General features: G+C 46.0%; 1 protein-coding gene across 1 annotated transcript in view; it reads left to right on the forward strand.

Annotated features, from left to right (window-relative positions):
* The first annotated feature begins 13,053 nt into the window (after positions 1-13,053).
* The window catches only part of pik3r3b (phosphoinositide-3-kinase, regulatory subunit 3b (gamma)), a 143,276-nt gene continuing 136,560 nt past the window's right edge, over positions 13,054-19,769 (forward strand). The window contains exons 1-2 of the mRNA XM_030432407.1: positions 13,054-13,194; positions 13,511-14,737. Of these exons, the coding sequence (XP_030288267.1) occupies positions 14,389-14,737 (349 nt within the window). The 5' untranslated portion in view covers positions 13,054-13,194; positions 13,511-14,388. The remainder of the gene's footprint in view (positions 13,195-13,510; positions 14,738-19,769) is intronic.

The raw sequence follows: 19,769 nt of genomic DNA on the forward strand, positions 1-19,769 counted from the left end.
CAAACAAAGGAAGGAAGGAAGGAGGGAAGAAGAGAGAGATGGGAGGTGAAGGAGCAAGAAAACAGAAAGAAGAAAGTGAATGTGGAAAAGAGAAGAAGGAAAGGTGAGTCAGTGTGATGATGTCAGAGCTCTCAGACGGCGTCTCCTCCATGTTTGATGATGACAGTGATGATGGAGTCGACGCTCGTCTGTCAGTCACGGCGTTAAATAAGTTAGTGTGAATGACACGTATGAAGACGTGACGAGCGTGAGCAGATAATGAGTTCATCTTTACACTCACAGCGTCCTTCAGAAGGCAACCAAAAGGAAACATGTTTGTCCATTAAAGTGTGGTTGATCCCCTGAAAGGTGAGCGGAACCAGAAGCCGTTTTTAGACAGAGCACCAAGCCGCCAATTTGCCGTCCTTTTGGCAGCTTGGTCCGCGGTTTTAGACAGAGGGCGGCAAATTAGGGGTCTGTTTTGGTCTGCTGATTTTCCTCCTCGGAGGGAACACTTATTTCCGCCTCGCCTGCTCTCTAAAAACGAGGCGGCAATGTGCCGGCCTCTGCGTGAGGTGGGCGGAGGTGTGGATGACCTGCACTGTTGTGCGACCCACAGCCAGGGAGTTTTAAAACCAGGAAACAGCTGATCACAGCAGTAAGTCCATCACTTCATCCGCGGACATTAAGATGAGCAACTGGACAGCTGCTGAGATCCAGGAGATGCAGCGTCTCCTCGGTCTCTGTAGCTGTTTGGTTGTGTTAGCTTGTTGTTGTAGCGACAAGCTAAGAACGGTCCGCTACTTTCAAATTAAAAGCCCCCCGCTAAGAACCCAGTTCTAAACTCCAATGGGGTGCAATGTAAAGCTCTTATTTTGAAGACAAATTCTATGTCACTGTTCACAGCCCAACTTCGAGCTTCACATCACGTCACATGTTTACGCCTACATCAGAGGCGGCTTTTGGAAAAGGAGGAATATTACACCTCCGTTTTAGAAAGACAAAGCGGCTCATTGCCGTCCTTACCTTGGAGCAAATGTGCCGCCTTTTCTATCTAAAAAGGGCTCCTGACTCACCTGTAAACATACAGAGACACAGCAGAGCTGGAGCTGAACAATAAATACACCAGTTCTGCTCAGAGACTTTGTAACCTGTGAGATTAAAAAGGTGATTTCTCTTCACTCCTGTTGATCAGCCTGACTGCAGCAGTGATCCGGAGCTGACCTCCAGGTTCTGTTCTGTTCTGTTCTGCTGACTGGAGCTGGAGGGAACTGGACTTTAGTTCATGACCGTAACGTTACAGAGAGGACGGGCACAAACGTTCACCTACAAGGTTTTATTCACCTTAAATTTAGGCAGAAAACAGTAGTAAAAGCTCTGAGCTCTAGAATCATGATTCTCTGAGCGATCGCAGCTCTAATTCAGGTTCTGGACTCATTTTGTGTTTGACTGAAACGTAGAAGAGAAGAAGAGCGATGAAGTATTTGCCCTTTTCTCCTGAGAGATATATGTAGTGTGTGCATGAAGCAGAGAGCAGCAACATAATGACAGAACAGCAGGAAGCCTGAGAGGAAGATCAGAGAGAGTGTGTGTGTGTGTGTGTGTGTGTGTGTGTGTGTGTGTGTGTGTGTGTGAGTGTGTGTGTGTGTGTGTGTGTGTGTGTGTTGACACCAGTGATGAGAGTCTCTGTAATGGCTCCTAACGAGCAGCAGAGCTCGGTGTCGTGTTAAGATCATGTCAGAGAACATCTCCTCTGTGAGCTGCAGCCTCCGTGTTTCTGGATTCACAGGAAAAGACGGAAAGTTCCTCTAATGTGGACGAAGACAACACATGTTGGTGTGCATGAGTTCAGAGACTACACGGTGGAGTAGGGGTGTGCCAAAATATCGATACTACGATATATCGCGATATTTCGTCTTGAGGTACGTTATCGATACACTGGTGCCAAATATCAATATTTAAAAATGTAAAAAAAAATATATATATATATATTTTTTTTTTTTGGCCCACCACCCCTCTTTGGAGGACAGCTTTATCTTTATTCAAACATACAACCAAATAACATTAAAAAAAATGGTTTAAGCAGCTCTGAAACCCACATATAGATATTTAATGATAGTTGTAGTCAGTGTGTGTGTTAAGAAGAGTCACTGTGCAATACACTCTTTGTTTACTTGGCTGTCATTCATGTGAAATTGATTGACAATGTTTTGTAATTCCTGTGAAATGGATTCAGTGCAGTCAATAAATTCTGAATTTCTTCAGTGACACAGATATCGTGATGCATCGTGGATGAAATTTCTTGCAATATATCGATTATCGCAGAATCGCTGTATCGTGATATTATCGTTATCGTGAGCAAAATATTGTGATAGTATCGTATCGCGAGGTACCTGGTGATACCCAGCCCTACGGTGGACATAGAAGCTCCTGACGGGTTAACTGAGATGTCAATCAGTAGTTCAGAGGTCGGCAGCCATCTTAGCTTTCTCTGTTTTGCAGTTTTTGACATCAAAAAGCTTTTCCGATTATTATTTCATCAGCAGTAATGTGTGGACTGCTGTGTGTTGGACTGAAGCTGTTACTGAGATGATCTGTTGGATGATCAGGAACAAGAGAAGACAGCTGATGTTGGAGATAGATGACTGAAACCCTCAGACGGTGAGTTTTTAGAGCTACACACTCTTGTGTTGGTCGTGGTTTCATCTCAAAGTGAAACTCTCCCCAAAATGCAACCGAGTCAAACCTTTGTGTAAAAGTATAATTACGATGAAAGAGGCACTTTTAAGATTTACCGTATTTTCGTTTTCAGGTCAAACTCATTTTCAATGGGAGTGCTACGGGCACTTTTACGATAGCATCAAAATCTCTCTGTTTAAAACAGTAAGAAGTCTCGACACAACATGAAACTTTGCTGGTAGTATCACCAGGGTCTCTACACATGAACACGAGCATTGAGAACATTGTTTGTGTACACAGAGTTTACTAAAAAGAAGGTTTTTGAACAACTCACGTTAGCAGTAGCTTGTTCTGCTCGCCGCCGTCCTGCCAGTGGAGAAGTGTCGATCTCAGAATGTGACGTAACCTGGAGGACAGTTAAGGTTTGCCTCTTTCATTGTAATTATGCTTTTACACGAAGGTTTGACTCGGGTACATTCACAAAAAAAAGCCTAGGATGCATTTTGGCGAGAGTTTTGCTTTAAAGAGGTCATATTAATCTTTTAGGGTCATGAAGGTCTACAAAGTAAAAAAAGTGAGTCACTCTTCACAGAAAACTCTAATCGAGGCGTCCAGTTTTTACTTCTGTAACCATAACCTACAAATAAAAGTAAGAACATGGAAATTAGCACAACATGACCTCTTTAAAATAGTGTGCATGAACCGGATCACAAGATTCAAAGCTTTCTGATGAGTACAGCGTGACTGTACTTGTTAACTGAGGCCTATTTGTAACGTCACAATGCTAATGCTAATGCTAATCATTAGCTAACTATTAAAATATCCGGTCTTTCAGCACAGTAGCTGCTCGTAGCAGCGAGTTGAGGTTAGAGAAATATTAAGTTGATCACTTCCTGTTGACGTCGGGCGGCTGCGAGTGTTTCGCCTGCTGTCAGCTGACGAGCTGAAGACGTTTCTGGTTTCTGACTTTGACGATTCATCCTTCATCACTTCTCTCTCTGAGCTCCACGTCGCTCAGTATTTTCCTGCTTCAGGAACATTTTCACGCTGTTTTCTGTGTTTCTGGGGAAACGTACAAAACATTTTACAACCTAAACCTTTAATATCGAATGTGACGGTGCAACATAAACAGGACTTTGAAGTCTGGTGGTATTAGCGGTTCAGTCTGAGCAGCTTTACAGCAGCTAAGTTTCTCCTGGTTGTTTCAACGGAGGATTTTCAGACAAATCCGTCTTCATCCCTCTGATTCGCCGTCCCTCCCTCCATCCTCTGATCCTTCAGTGTTCAGCGTCTCTACAGAGGACGTGAGCCTGCACACTGTGAAGTATCTGCTTCTTTACTGTTCCTGGACCAGGACTGGACTTACATCCTAATTCAGGGTTATAGTTTCAATATGTCAGAGTCCACAGATCTGAAACTGGAGCTGCTGAATGTTTACAGGTGTGATGTGTCGGACTGATGCTGACCAGGTGTTCAGGTGGTCGTGACTCGCTGTGAGTCCATCACATGAACGACTCAGTGAGGGATTTAACTCCCGCGTGTTGTTCATCATCGTCTCATCTGTTGGGAAAGAATGACATCACTGTGTCTCCTTCTGATTTATTATTTTTGAATTAGTAACAAGAATCAGAACATTAACTGTGTCCTCCAACTGTCCAGCCGCCAAAATCAAGAAAGGAGAAGCTGATCCTGGAGCTTCTCCTCACTGATGACGGTCAGTTCGACGCTTATTTCTCGCCTCCAAAATCAAATGCACCGCCGCCGCCACGCACTAATTTGCTCGAATCGGCCCACAGGTTATTCTGAGCCGCCGTGAGACGCACGCCACCGGACTTTGGGCTCATTGAAATAATAGACGCTGCGTAAATTCTCCACAGAAATCTCTGATTTTTGTGTAGCTTAATTTAATTCTTCTTATTCAGGTGTTACAGAACTTTCATGGTCACAAATTAAAAAAACTCCCAGCAGTTTAATTTGTTTGTTTGTTCTTACAGTAACGTAGAATGGAGCAAAGCCTCCTGGGAAATGGGAAATGCGTTTATCCAATGAACCGACTGCAGGTGAAGTCTATATACAGAACTGTAGGGGGATAAATGAGCGGCCCCTCGTCTAATGGCTTGACTCTAAGAGACAATGACATACGTCACAGAGAGAAAGCGAGCAAGTTCGAGGAAAGTACAGGATTTTTGACAGTCGAAGGATTTGCGTGGTTGCTTGTTATTTTACACAAAGAAGGAGGAGAAAGAGAAGAAGAAGCGGATGCTGGAGGGGGACGCATCAAAGTGCTCGGAAATTATGTATTTATTCTGAAATCATGCGTCAACGAGTGCTGCAGGTGAATTGTTAGAAGAACAGTTAGCGGAGCTGGTGGGTCGGTGCAGTCAGAATTGGATTTGTGTGCCTCACTCCTCCGCTGCCGGCGCTGGTGTCGACCCGCAAGAATCAACCAAAGCTGAAAGTTCCTCGTCGTCACTCGAGGTATTCAAGGTGCTCCTGCTAATCCTGAGGAAGCTGCCGGAATCTGAGACATTTACTGCACTCTGTCTGATTAGTTCATAGAAACGTTAACGAACTGATCTGTGTTACTTTATCATCATTTCATCAACGATATAAATGATCTCCTTCATGCTTCAAACACAAACTAGGACAGAACAACACATTCACAGTCTGATTAAAGTGTTTAGGAGATATCAAACTTCACATGTAATTTATTTATTTGTGGTACATTTATCATCACATTCAGTCAATGAATGATGTGCAGTTGTTGGTGTAAATTAAACCCGTCTTTTCTCGTTATCACCACCAAAACAAACATTTAGGTGTTACCAGGAAAAAGTCTGAAATAAAAATCCAGCTCAAGTCGTCGTGTTAAACAAAGACAGACTTCCTGTCTCTTCTCCTCGCAGCCCTCCATCCTCCCTCTCATCACCTTCTTCCAGCTCTGCATCCATCTGCTCTTCTCTCCTCTCGTCGCCTCTCGTCGCTCCAGTTTTCCCGTCCGTGGTGAATCAGAAGAGGATCACAGTGTGCACACGTCCTTCACGCTGCTGTTTGGGATTTGATGAGCGGGGAGGTGGATGTTGAGGGATTTAAAGAAGGAGGGAAATTGTGATGCTGTCGGGAATCCGTGCCAATTTCAAGCAGCACTTGCCTCTCGTTTTTCCACTTCAGCGCTCCTCTCGTGGCTGATGTCGTCCGGAGGCGGCTGGTTTCTCTTCAAAATTGAGATCCAGCGTCAGCGTCCAGGTGTAGAGACGCTTCACGCCTGTGGGAACACAGCAAAACTGTTGCATATTTAAATTAAATATCAGACATGTGTATCCATACATGAGGAAAATCAGTTTCCCTGCAGTTTGAGGTTTATGCGTGACAGCAGAGCTATACATCCTGCACCGCCTCACACTTCAATCGTCTCGTGTAAGTGGGTCACCTGGAAGCAACGAGGATATGAGGAGACGTTTACCTGCCAGTCTAATCTCGTGTTACAGACATGAATCAGAGCAGAGCCGGTGTGATGAGCGCAGACGTCGCTGCTCTCAGGAGCTCAGCTCTGACGTCTGTTTCTCTGTCAGGCGTTCTCTCGTTTTATTAAAGAATCCGCCAAAGTTATTCTAAAAAAAAACAACCATCCTGAATAATTTGGTGGCACCACATGAAGCGTGACAGGTGACTGAGAGGAAACCAAAACTGAATAACATCAGTTTCTATATCGAGCAGTGAAAGGCTTTAGAGGTAAACCAGAAGATCAAAATCACGTCTGGTTACAAATCCAATAAAAACACAAAACCATCACGAGTTTCTCCGACTCCCACACCCTGTCTGTGTTTCTCAGCTCCACGTTTCGTAACGATGGCCAAACAAAGACAAACCTCCCGCTGTAATAACCCGGATTACCTTCAGAGATGTTGGAAACGTGTGTTTGTGAGGAAACCTGCTGTAGTTGCACACCGTGTTCTGCAGCCTTCAGCTAAATGTACAAACAATCCAGCAGATTAAAGTCTGTAATCCTGCTGTCGCTCGTCTCAAATTGTGACCGAACTGAGCCCGAGGCCGGTCGCAGCGCCAGGTGTTTCTGTACGCTGACGTCCTCCGCCCTCCATCCTCTGACTCTCTGCAAATTCAAAATGCATGTTTGCCTGTGATAAGGAAAACAAATGTTCCCTGCAGTAATATGAGGAGTAATTGAATTGACAACATAGCGCGGGGTCTTATCTAGCGGGTTTCTCCAGGCGAGGCAGAGCAGCAACGAGCCCAGCGAGGAAACGCTCGTTGGACAAAAACAACGTCTGCCGTCTCTCTTCACCGGGTCGGGCTGCAATCAGCTGTCAGGACTGCAGACGTTGTGGGTGTTTGTTGGCTCCAGTCAAATGCTACGACAAATATTAATGTTCTGGACGTTGGTGTGAATATTTTGGTGTGTCCTGCTGTGTCTCTGGGTTTGGAGGGTGGAGAGGCCGGCACAGCCCGACACTCCGCTGGGGAAGACTTGTTCCAGAGGACGAGTTTGACCCAAGAAGAGCCGCAGCTGGCTGGTCAACAGGGACTGCAACAATTAAGGAGGTCAGTGTGTTTACTGGGGAAACTACATGTCGCAGTCCCACACAGTCCCACGTATTAGCACTCAGGGAAAATGTGATGCTACCAGCGAGACCGATCACTGTCGTTGCTTCCCGTTGTTACATTTTTGGGGAGGTGCTCGTGTTCGCTCTGGCTTACATTCAACACAGAAGCATCCAGCTATCAATGTAAGCATTTAAATCTTTTTATTGCAGTTTTAGATTCAGAAAAAAACATTCTCCTCCATTTATATGACAAAAGTCAGCAATTAGAAGTGTCAAAGACCGGTTCTGTTTTTCAGAACACATCAACCCTTCCAGCTCAGCCAAGCATAGAAACTTTGGATGGATGGATTGCGATATATTTTTCACATTTTCAGCTGTTTCCAGTAAGGTTTCTGTATCTGTAAAAATGCATGTTCAAAATCATGTGGAAATATACTTATTGTTTAAAGGGATATTCCGGTGTAAGTTTAATCCATGGTCTAAATCACCGTGAAACTGTGTTAGACTCCCTCTCGAGAGATCAAGTTAGCAGACCGCTAATTTACAGAGTTTATCAACCTCAGAAACGACCGCACGACAACAATACACTGCAGTAAATGGATCCAAATATAAACCGCCACCAAAAAGCCACAAATAATGCTCAGAACAGCACCAAACTTCAGCAACAGTACAAATAGGGTCTCAGCACATAGTCCGGGGCATCTAACCTCCGCTAGCTTAGCTGGATTTCTATTGTGAAGCTAAAAACAGAGTTCAACTCTCCTCCATCAGCTTCCGGGTCGGGGAAGTCCCGACGCGACGATTACCGAGTGCGGTTAGAAATGCTCAATTCCGTTCTTTTCCCTGTCCGCTCTCGATAATAACTGTTATAAACTGGCAGGTAAGACACATATGAACTTTGATTGCTTTTCCATGGAGTCATAATCATACATTTTCATCCATGAGCCGCGGAACTCTACTGCACTCGGTAATCGACTCGTCGGGACTTCCCGTCAACAGGAAGCTGCTGCAGAAGAGTGGTAAATTTAATCAGCTTTTCAGAAGAAATCCAGCTAAGCTAGCGGAGGTTAGATGCCCCGGACTATGTGCTGAGACCCTATTTGTACTGTTGCTGAAGTTTGGTGCTGTTCTGAGCATTATTTGTGGCTTTTTGGTGGCGGTTTATATTTGGATCCATTTACTGCAGTGTATTGTTGTCGTGCGGTCGTTTCTGAGGTTGATAAAACTCCGTAAATTAGCGGTCTGCTAACTTGATCTCTCGAGAGGGAGTCTAACACAGTTTCACGGTGATTTAGAACATGGATTAAACTCACACCGGAATATCCCTTTAAGCTCCTACTTGTCAATGTGCCACAGGTGAACAAAAATGTTCCTAACGTGGGTTCTCGCAGGTTTATATTCCCTGAAAATGTCAGACGTCAGTTTCCAGTATTAAATCCCATCATTGTCCGTCTCATAACTGATAATATTGAGGGTTTTCCAAAGTGCTGCATGAATACACAAGCACACAGTCAGTCGCTGTGTGTGAACAAACACTGATCAGTCAGCTGTGATGTGTACTCTGTCCTGACGGCCGACAGTCATCCTGCTGCCATGGGAACACTCACTCAGCCACTGACTATTTGCATGTGTGAGTAATTGCGCTCTCCACATACGATGAAGGTGGATGATGCCTGTCTGATCTGACACATTTAATCTGGAACAAGTCGCCTCCATCTCATCTGGGAAGTCACAGCTTCCTCTCCTCAAGATCGTCTTCGCTCTGATTGGCCCGTGACTGCGAGAGATAAGACGAAGAAGACGACGTGAGCTCGATAGCCACAGAGAAGACAATCATCCACGTCTGGCGCTGAGACACGAGCGTGACTAAACGTCTGTATGATCCTGATTACATCTCCTCTGTTTCTCAGCGAGTGCTTTATTGATTTCTGCCGCTTTGCATTTGCAAACATGGCAGCGTGTCAAACTGTCCCGTGACTAAAAGAGATGAACGACAGATGATTTACTGTGAACCGACGCGAGAGGATGAGTCGACAGTGACTGATGCATTTCTGCAAAATGTATTAAAAAGTCATGACGGACAAACTGGAACACGCAGCTGCTCGAATCACAAATAATTTGTACATCGAGGATAAATATCCAAATGTAGTTTATGGAAAATGAATCAGTCCAGACTGGTTGCACTCATTTCTCTGAAACAGAACTTTTTTTGTAGTCAGAGGAAACTCTACTTCTTCAACGGCTCATAACATGTGGCGTCCCTCAAGGCTCCGTTCTTGGTTTCCTTCTGTTTTCCATTCATTGCTGCCCTCCTGGCCCAGTTATTCAAAATCATATCATCTCTTCACATTTTTATGCAGATGACACTCAGATATATGTGTCGTTAAAACTCTCCTAGCAGCCTAGCTACTCACGACTGTCACATCTTTTTGGCTCTCCAAACGCCGCCAACTCTCTCGGTGTGAACGTGTTGAGTTCAGTCATGTTTCTATCAGATCATTTTTAAAACGTGGTCAATTTAATAAGTTGCTGATCTTTAAAATGACTTTCATTCCTTCTCTATTCTTATTTTGATGATTAAAACTCCTTCTTCTGCGGTATCAGTCAGGACTCCCTCCACTGTGTATAGTTGCTTCAAAACGCAGCTGCTTGACTCATTAAGACTCAAACAGATCAACTCTGTACTGGTCTCCTTCCCAGCTCCCTGTTTTTGATTTTAAAATCTTGTTACAATACTTATAAAACCTTAAATGGCCTTCAAGCGTTTTGGTCCATGTTCATTTTCCTTGGCCTGTTTTTATTATATTTTTAAAATCTAATGTTTTTGAGTCCTTTATGTCCATATACGTTATTCCCTTTGTAAAAATGTATTTAATATAATTTTACACGATGAAACATCTTGGACAGAACTCGGGCTCAGACTGATGTGGTTCTTATTCACCTTTATTCATTCATTTTATTTATTTATTCGTCTCTGCTTGAATTATGACAACATGGTGACGACCGAACAAAACCTAAAGGAACATATTATCATTATTATTATTGTTACATGTTAACATGTAGCTTGATTCACTCCATCAAAAGACACAAAATACACCTTCCATCCGCTCTGATTAACACGTCTTCTTAATTCACCTGCTGTAAGAAAGACAGTGTTTCAGCAGCAGGTGTGAACGTTTGTCACTAATCCTTTAATAACATACAGACGTCAGACGAGCTTCAGTTTAATCCTCAGTGTGTTTTACTTTTGTCTTTTCATGCAGCGATGCCCGACGATCGTCTCTGCTGCGAGTTTATTTTGATTCAGACTTTTAATATCTGGAGAGCTTAACCGTGTGTGCCGCAAATCATCGGATGAAAATAGTCTTAATGTGTTTCTGTGATTCTCAGAACACATAAAAGAGGGAAATCAAAACAGTTCCACAGATTTCACACGAGCAAGATTATGTTTGCAGAACAAAGTCACTTCATATAAACCGGAGAAGCTCCAGAAGCTTCTCTGTGCTTTGGTTTTATTCTGAACATGTGCTTAAATGTTGCATGTGTCCACATTTGATTTGAGGTCGATCGACTCTAATCGGACGCTGATGTTCAACATGTACAAAACATCGTGTGATTGTCCAAAAACTGACGATGTGCTCTTATGAAGACTGAGAATATTAGCTGACAGTATTCTGCCGGTTGGGTTCTGGATCAGATCACCTGTCAATAATGTTCCCGCCCTCAGTTCTTGTCCTGTGTGTGTGTTAATTTGTGTTACAGTCAATAAACATAACTGCCTTGTTTCATCTCTTGTTTCATTGTTGTGGCCTTGGAGCCAGTCGTAACAATAACCCCAAACTCCAACATATTTACAATCACTTAAAGGGATATTCCGGTGTAAGTTTAATCCATGGTCTAAATCACTGTGAAACTGTGTTTGACTCCCTCTGGAGAGATCAAGTTAGCAGACCGCTAATTTACGGAGTTTTATCAACCTCAGAAACGACCACACGACAACGATACACTGCAGTAAATGGATCCAAATATAAACCGCCACCAAAAAAGCCACAAATAATGCTCAGAACAGCACCAAACTTCAGCAACAGTACAAATAGGGTCTCAGCACATAGTCCGGGGCATCTAACCTCCGCTAGCTTAGCTGGATTTCTACTGAAAAGCTGACTAAATTTACCACTCTTCTGCAGCAGCTTCCTGTTGACGGGAAGTCCCGACGAGTCGATTACCGAGTGCAGTAGAGTTCCGCGGCTCATGGATGAAAATGTATGATTATGACTCCATGGAAAAGCAATCAAAGTTCATATGTGTCTTACCTGCCAGTTTATAACAGTTATTATCGAGAGCGGACAGGGAAAAGAACGGAATTGAGCATTTCTAACCGCACTCGGTAATCGTCGCGTCGGGACTTCCCCGACCCGGAAGCTGATGGAGGAGAGTTGAAATCTGTTTTTAGCTTCACAATAGAAATCCAGCTAAGCTAGCGGAGGTTAGATGCCCCGGACTATGTGCTGAGACCCTATTTGTACTGTTGCTGAAGTTTGGTGCTGTTCTGAGCATTATTTGTGGCTTTTTGGTGGCGGTTTATATTTGGATCCATTTACTGCAGTGTATTGTTGTCGTGCGGTCGTTTCTGAGGTTGATAAAACTCCGTAAATTAGCGGTCTGCTAACTTGATCTCTCGAGAGGGAGTCTAACACAGTTTCACGGTGTGTTAGAACATGGATTAAACCTTTAAGTCCCAACAAAACTCTGCTCCTGCACTGCCTGAAACACCTGATTTGGAGGTGAACATTTACTTCCGTAACTTACGTGCGTCTCTACGTAACAGCGTTTCATAAATATACAGGTTTACATATTTATTATAAAACATATCCAGTCCAGTCAGTCAGCAGACTCAGTGTTCCTACTGCTCCATACTCCTACAACTTCAGCTGCGTTATTTTAGATCACACTACTTCGCTCGGCATGACCTGCATGTGCAAAGAGATAAAAATGATGGAAATAAGAGAGTAAATTTAATATATAAAGTTTTTGACGACTTGGAAAACAATACTGGCAAAAGAGAAACATCTCATCACACCTGCACAAGAAGAGAAGGTGAGTTAAAACTCTGACGCACAGTGTTTATTTAGACAGGAGCTGCATTAAAACCTTAAACTTGTCATATTGTTTTAATATCCTCCTCTTCTGGTTCCTTCATCAGCCCAGTGCACGGACAGGTGAGCGCGCAGCTCTCACCTCTCCTGCCTCCTGCCGAACACTTTGTCCCTAGATGTTCTCTGCAGCTCCAGCCTGAAAGTGCGCAGCTGATGACGCAGCAGTCTGCCGCTGTCTGCTGCCGCTGCTGCGTCACATGTGCGCACCAGACATCGACCAGGACTCTTCTCCATCACCCGCAGCCAGACTGTCACACAGCTCCACCCTCTGTGTGTTCAGACAAAATAAATACATCTATTTATGTCCTAAAACGCGCCTCTTTACGCGCAGAGCTCCTGCTGCGACTGTTTTCCAGGTCACAGACTTGTTACATAATTCATCACCTCTCTGCAGCCTCCGATCAGCCAACACTCCTCGTGTGTGTCACAAAATAACACCAACTCAGATTAACAGACGGATCCACACATGAGAGCATCGGAACCGGCTCTCACGCTGTTCTGCTGCAGCGGTGCGCCACTCCGAGCCGTCCCGTCTCCGCCGCCGCTGCCTGGCATCATTTGCAGACGGCGGGGGGGAGGAAGGGGGGAGGAGGAGGAGGAGGAGGTGGGGGGAGGAGGGGTTTACTGACATCAGCACTGCCGCTCACTACAGCACCGAGCAGGCTGCCTGTCTGCGGGACCAGCCACGCCATCCGTGTATCCTGACGCGCTCCGCGGATGTCTGGGCTCGCACTGCGGGATTTGGGTCGTGTGGAAGCGGACGGTTCGCGCGCCGAGGCGTCGCTGGAGGACTGGAGCTCGTCTGTGCGGTTGGAGCGGTGAGTTGGAGGCTGTGAGCGGGCAGCAGACAGCAGGGCAGACGGGAACACTGTCTGAAGTTCAGATTCGCCTCGTCACGCTCGTTGTGGCTGATGGCGTGTGAGGCAGAGAGCTCAGGACTTCATATTGTGATATTCTCACATCTTGGATCATTTGTATTACTTGTACTGATGCTGTGATCATCTTCTGCCCTGACTGTGCCTCTGTATTTAAACAACCACCCTCTGACCTCAGCTACAGAATCATATTCTGTCATGTAAATCTTAATATCTGTGTTCCAGAGTGAGATTTTAACAACATAACTTCATTTTAAAGTTTGCAGGAGCGTCAGTCTGCGTCAGGAGGCTGCACAGACAGCAGAGGCGAGGCGGCGGGATCTCATCCAGCAGAGTGCACGCAGGGGCGCTCCGGATAACAAGCCAAATTCTGCACTGCAGTGGATTTCCTCAGGTGTGTGTGTGTGTGTGAGTGGGTGTGTAGAAGTGTGTGTGTGCATATGTGTGTGTGTGTGTGTGTGGGTGGGTACAGGCTCTGTTCACGTTCTCATTAACATCCGAAGAACCCGCAGAAGCTTTGGGGCATCGTCTGGAGGTCGTCCCGTCCTAGGAAACTGTGCCACCATCCAGTTTCTGCACCACCCAGACCCCTCCTCCTCCTCCTCCTCCTCCTCCTCCTCCTCCTCCTCTTCTTCGTTATCCCACCACAGGCAGAGTGTGGCGGCTCGTCCGTCCGTCTGTCCGGTCGGATCAGAAAAGCCTGCAGGCCTCAGACTGGAGAGCTTGTGACTGACTGCTTGGATTTATCCAGTGGATTTCTGAGGCGCCGCACAGACGCTGAACCACATCTGCAGTCTCACGGCGGAGAGCAGCACTTGGAGGAACTTGTAGTTTTGGATTAAGAAGGTTGGACCTGCTCTTCACAGAGTGGTAGGACTAAACAAAGTGTCACATTTCACCTCAGGGATCAGATTTTTATAATTTCCACGGTGTCATCAGGACACAGTCAGCACGACACAGCAGATCTCAGGCGCTGCAGGTGTTCAGGTGTGGGCTCCAGCTTCACCTCAGGGATTTTTATCTAACAGAGCGTCCGTTTGGTATTTTTCACAGAGTTGATTTCACTTTTAACGCAGTGAATCTCAGGCAACATCCGTATTTTTTTGGCTTCAGAACGACCTATGAACTCCTGTTGCCATGACGTCTGACAGTTTTCAGTACCGCGCGCTCTTCGAGTACAAGCGGGAGCGCGGTGATGACATCAGCCTCCAGCCGGGCGACCTGCTCACCGTCCCCAAGGCCTCGCTGATGGCCGTGCCGGGGCTGGACTACCAGGACGGGGACGAGCGGAGCCCCAAAGGCTGGCTGCACGGCACCAACGAGAGGACCAAGGAGAAGGGAGACTTTCCAGGGACGTTTGTGGAGTACGTGGGCGTGCTGAGGGCCGGCCCTCCTGCGGCTAAATCCTGGCCCAGGCCCGTCCCGCCGACCCCCGGGTGCCTACAGACCACTGGAGGGGCCCAGCCTCCTGCAGCTGCTGCTTCAGGTGAGTGCTGCACCAACAGGATCCAACACATGTGGATGTTTGTTCTGTGTTTCTACAGAAACCTCTGGTCAGTGTGTGCGGTGAAGTCTGATGTTGGACTTCAGGGTGTGTTGACCCGAGCTGCTCAGCCTGCTGGTGCTGTTTGCTCCAAAAACATTTGGTTCACAGATCCTGAACGCTCCGCTGGTAGACTGAGTAGATTAAAGTTGATCTGAGGACAACATGTTGTTCTGGGCTGAAGTTGTCTGTGGGCCTGTCGGGCCGGCTCTGATGATTCTAGGACACACGGTGAGGTTTTCTTTGAGAGACCACTTCTGTAACCACACTCACATTGACTGGTTTGCTTACAAATCCCAAAAAAATGCACAAAATATGACGACACGGAAGCTGAAGTCAAGATTCTCCCGTTGACGGACGTAAGAAGGACGTCCTGCAACCTTTACAGAACCTTTACTGGACCCAGACTGTCAGCGATGTGTCGACACCGTAGAAGAAGATTCAGTGAGCTTGTTTTCTTTGGCTGTCGTAACTTAAAGCTTCTATCTAGAACTTTAATAATGAGTTGATTGTGTTTCTCTCTGTTGACTAAAGATAGTAAAGAAAAGTGAACTTTGTTTTAGTTCCAAACCACCGAACCAACCGGCAGCTTGTGTGTGTGAGACTCGTCAGCCAGCGCCATCAAACCAGCACGAGTCAGAACCTGAACGCTGACAGGCAGGAAGATATAAATGAATATATAGATCCAGTCTTCTCGCTGCTGTTTGCTGATTTAAAGGCAGCAGTGTTACACTGAGAAGAACCAGTGAACAGATGTTAGTTTAAACACTAATAATAGTTGCTGATTGTTTATGTATTCATCGTACTTTGCGCCTGTTTCTCCACCATTTTTTAAGTTAGCACCTGTCTGGCAGGCGGCCCGGTGGTGCCGCCCAGACATGAGCAAACGATCGTCCACCATTGTTGTTGTTGTTCAGGGTGACGGTTAGCGTGCAGGCTGCAGTTTGCGTGCCGCTAATCAAAACAAGTGCAGTTGCTGTTAGCTGTGTGTTAGCATGCTAGTGGTTGGCACTTTGTGAAATCCAACGCTGCCATGATTTGTATAAACTGCTCACAAATCGTTTTTGCATAATTGGCTGCAGCTCCTCAGCCTGGATTGAACTCATCATGCTGCACTTCATACTACAGCTCCCAAATTCAAGGTTTGGTCTTGAAAGCATCTGCAGTTCCAGAGTTCTGAGCACAACAGACCCGACGGAGCTCAAAGCAGATTAGATTTACTCTCCAGTTCTGTTGGTACAAAAACCAAACGAGCCTGTAATTCGATCAACCTCTCGTATACAAACCACAGACACAGAGCTGTTAATGACAGCAGATGCCTGCAGGCCTGTTCATCACACTGCTGATGACCTGCAGCTGGTTCTGCTGCTGAGCCGATCCACTCTGATCCCGCAGCTGCAGGGCAGCCGGAACCAGACCTGCACGAAGCGTACCGGCCTCAGTGTCTCCTCTTCCTCTCTGAGCTCCGGCCACGAGCTTCGTCTGTTAGGAAACATCCTGTTGGGCTGGAATGATGTCCTCTGCTCCTGCTCACACACTGTTATCAGCTCAGGGATAATGATTATTTAATGAATCAAGAACATAATCTGCAGATTAGCTGATGATGAACATAATCATCATTTATCACCTGGTTCTGATCATCTGACTGCTGTCTGCTGCTGTTCATGTTCCTGGATCTCAGCAGACTTGATGATTGCAGTTTTAAAAACCTCTGAGTTCTGAATGATTGGCCTGATTATCTGATATTGGACTCTAAAGATGAGATCTCTGGGTTTAAAACACACACACTGCAGAACGGGATGCTCAGCATGTTAACCTGAGCCTCGTACCGGGTTTTGACTTTGGCCCTAAACTTGTGAATTGTTCCGGCTCTCTTCAAAATGAGCCTTTAAATGCTGAAGTCTGATTCTGGAGAGGTGTGTCTGGACTCCTGCGTGCTCCTCGTCTTCCTCTCTCACAGTCTATAAACGGCTGCTTGAACTCCGGAGCAGCAGATCAATAATCGCCTGCTTTATTGACTCTGCACTTCTCAGAATTTACTCACGTTGTGTCTAATCCAAGATGGAATCAGTGTTTGTGTTTATTATCTCTCTCAGTATCTGTGCACGTCTGCTGCAGCTGGAGGAGTGTGTGCTGTCGCTGTGTGTATCCGACGCTGGCAGCTGGATGTTTGATGATTTATTGAGCGCCGAATTGATTTATTTAGGCAGAAACAGACGAGGACGAGAGAGACTGGAGCCCAAAATGTAGAAAGCATTGGGAAACAGGCTGCCCCACTTTAAAATCTATTCTGAGGCCTGCAGGCTCTGATTAGTGTGTTTTACAGGGCCGGGGCGGTTAGCTGCGTTCTAGCCCGGCTGTCTGCTGCAGACTGAGTTCAGATCTGTTGTTTACGGCTCGTCGTTCGCTAAATAGGTCAGACGCAGAGTAACGTTCTCTCCTCTGCTTCCTCTGCCGCCTCTCTGCTCTCTTTAATTGTCTGGCTGCCCGTCTGTTTTATGGGAGTGCTTCGGTCTTGTATAAAAAAACATCCACGCCGCTCGAGGCTCGGCTAAATATTGTTCTCATTTCCATAAGTCTCTGCTCGCTGTGCTGATGCGTTTTAGTTATTGCATGTGTGCTAGCTGAGCCTCTCGTCCCTCCTCTCCTCCACTTCATCCATCCATCCATCCATCAGTCCAGCATCCTGCAGCCACACAAGGCCGTGTTTGTCCTGAATAATTGATTGGCTGACGCACTGTTGGCTTGACATGCCACATTCCTGCAGTCACAAATCACAAGCAGCAGCAGCAGCAGCAGCAGGAGGAGGAGGCCGAGCAGAGGGGAGCAGGCTGGTCTGCAGCCTCCATCACCGCTGACACCCGGCACGCCCTGCTGCCTCTCAGCACTCGGGTCAGAACAACGCCGCTGAGGGTTTTTTATTGTTCTTGGAACAGGATTGATCAGGGATCTGTGAGTGATCTCCACGTGACCAGGCAGGCCAGCTGCAGGCTGTAAAGTGCCCTCAGGAGCTGGTGAAGAACAAACCAGTATTTGTCCCCTCGTCCCCTAATCAAATCATAAATACAGTAATGGCAAAGAACAAATACGTAAATTAACATTAAAGCTTTAAAACCTCAGGAGTAGTATTCAGGAGAAGCATCTTCTCATCATTTGGTCCGTGATGAGTTGGTTAATCATTTCGTGTTTCTTGACTGAAGTTTAGGTTTATTTCTCTCCGTCCTCTCGTCGTCCCGAGCAGTCGAGCTCCTCCACTTTGCCACGGCGATTAAATCAGGTGTGATATGTAACAGCTAATGACACCAATCAATGTGTAACACTATCTGACGCCGTGCGATTGTGAACGCCCTCCTGCACTTCCCAACCTGACGCCTTGCCCTTCCCCGCGGGGAGCTGTTTGCCTACATTAATTATGACAGTAAGCTAATGAATCCCTGACGGTCTCCTCACCGCCGTCTACCTGCTGCGATACGGCACAAACGTTCAGGTAATCAGAGCTCACGCTGAATCTAACCGGCTGATCGCAGGCGGCACACTGCGGCGCTCTGATGAGACGTCTTTTATCTGCTGATGAGCCCTGTAGCTCACCGGCTCGCTTCCTTTAATGTAAATGAGGGATGCAATTAGATGTAAACCAGGAGACTGCACGTGATTGGTTCGTTCTGTCTAAAGGCTTTGATCGGAGGAGCTCGGTCAGGTAGAACAAATGTAACACAGCGTCCTCCGTTTCATCGCTGCGGAGACACTTAGTGTCGGAGGAGAGCGATGAGACGAAGGCTGAGGAAGAGGAAACGCCTGTAATGAATCACTGTAAGAGGAGAAAGATAAAATCAGTGTTACATGTCAGTCTGTGTTTCATTTCTACACCAGCATCAGGCTGAAACATGGCAGGAAAGTCATTCTGTCCTTAGTTAAATGGTTTGTTAGAGTTTGTAACTTCTTGGAAGTTAAGAAAGAGATGTTGACGACTCATCCTGCACGCGGCCGTGAACACACGCGTTGAATCCAATAAAAGATTTGTTTAATCATGCGACGCTGCAGTGTGTAGATGGAGAAACCTCCCAGAGTGTTACTGTAAAATATTCCCCCCAGGAATCCGTGATTGCGGAAATTACCGCAGATTTCTCGGCCGTCAGCGGAATATCAGATTTTGCATGTAGTTTTCATCCCAGCCGACATGATTGCACATTTTATGTCAGCATTTCATTGCTGCAACTGAATGTTTACATTGACTATCTGCAGTATGCAGAAGGCACTTCCTGTTCTAAACCTTCACCCAAAGTTTGGTGAAAAGTTTTGCACTTTTTATGTTGCAAATAAATCTGCCCAACAGGGACAAAGGAAATGTTGACGTTGATTATTTTAAAACCAGTAATAGTAGGTTCCACAATGTTTCACAGTGTTCTGGTGTTGCAGTTAATTTCATAAGAGAATATTTAATTCATTATTACGTTAAAAAAGTATGTTTTTTTTAGTGTTTGCGGAATTTTAACTTTCAAGCCGCGGAATCAAGAATTGCATTTACACTTTTTCTCTGCTGATTCCTTGGGGGGACCAGTAAAACACATCTTTACCTGCTGGTTTTGGTGAAACTGGATCGTGTTTGAGGAAGTTCTGCCTGAACTGTGGACAGACGGTGTTACATGTCGCTGCAGCAGCCTCTCAGTGAAACCCTCTGGACCGGGCCGGTACGCAGCCTCTGAGAGAGATGGAGAACTATCAGTTACAGCACCGGGGTGTTTTAAAAGGGTTTCCTGAGGGACAGATGTGTTAGCTTTATGGCTAAAGTAACCGCTAACTGCTTCTAAGGATAGCTGCCATTAGGTAGTCAGGATACTTTATGAGCCCAGGAGGGAAAGTTAGCTCAGGTAGCTCTGCAGCTACGTCAGCTGTTGGAGTTGGCAGACATTTTGTGCTTTATGTCCAAACGTGAGTCGAGCGTTCTGCAGGTTCTGTCAGCTGAAGAGTTTGTGTC

The sequence above is a fragment of the Sparus aurata genome, chromosome 11, assembly GCF_900880675.1.
Source record: "Sparus aurata chromosome 11, fSpaAur1.1, whole genome shotgun sequence".
Lineage (NCBI taxonomy): Eukaryota > Metazoa > Chordata > Actinopteri > Spariformes > Sparidae > Sparus > Sparus aurata.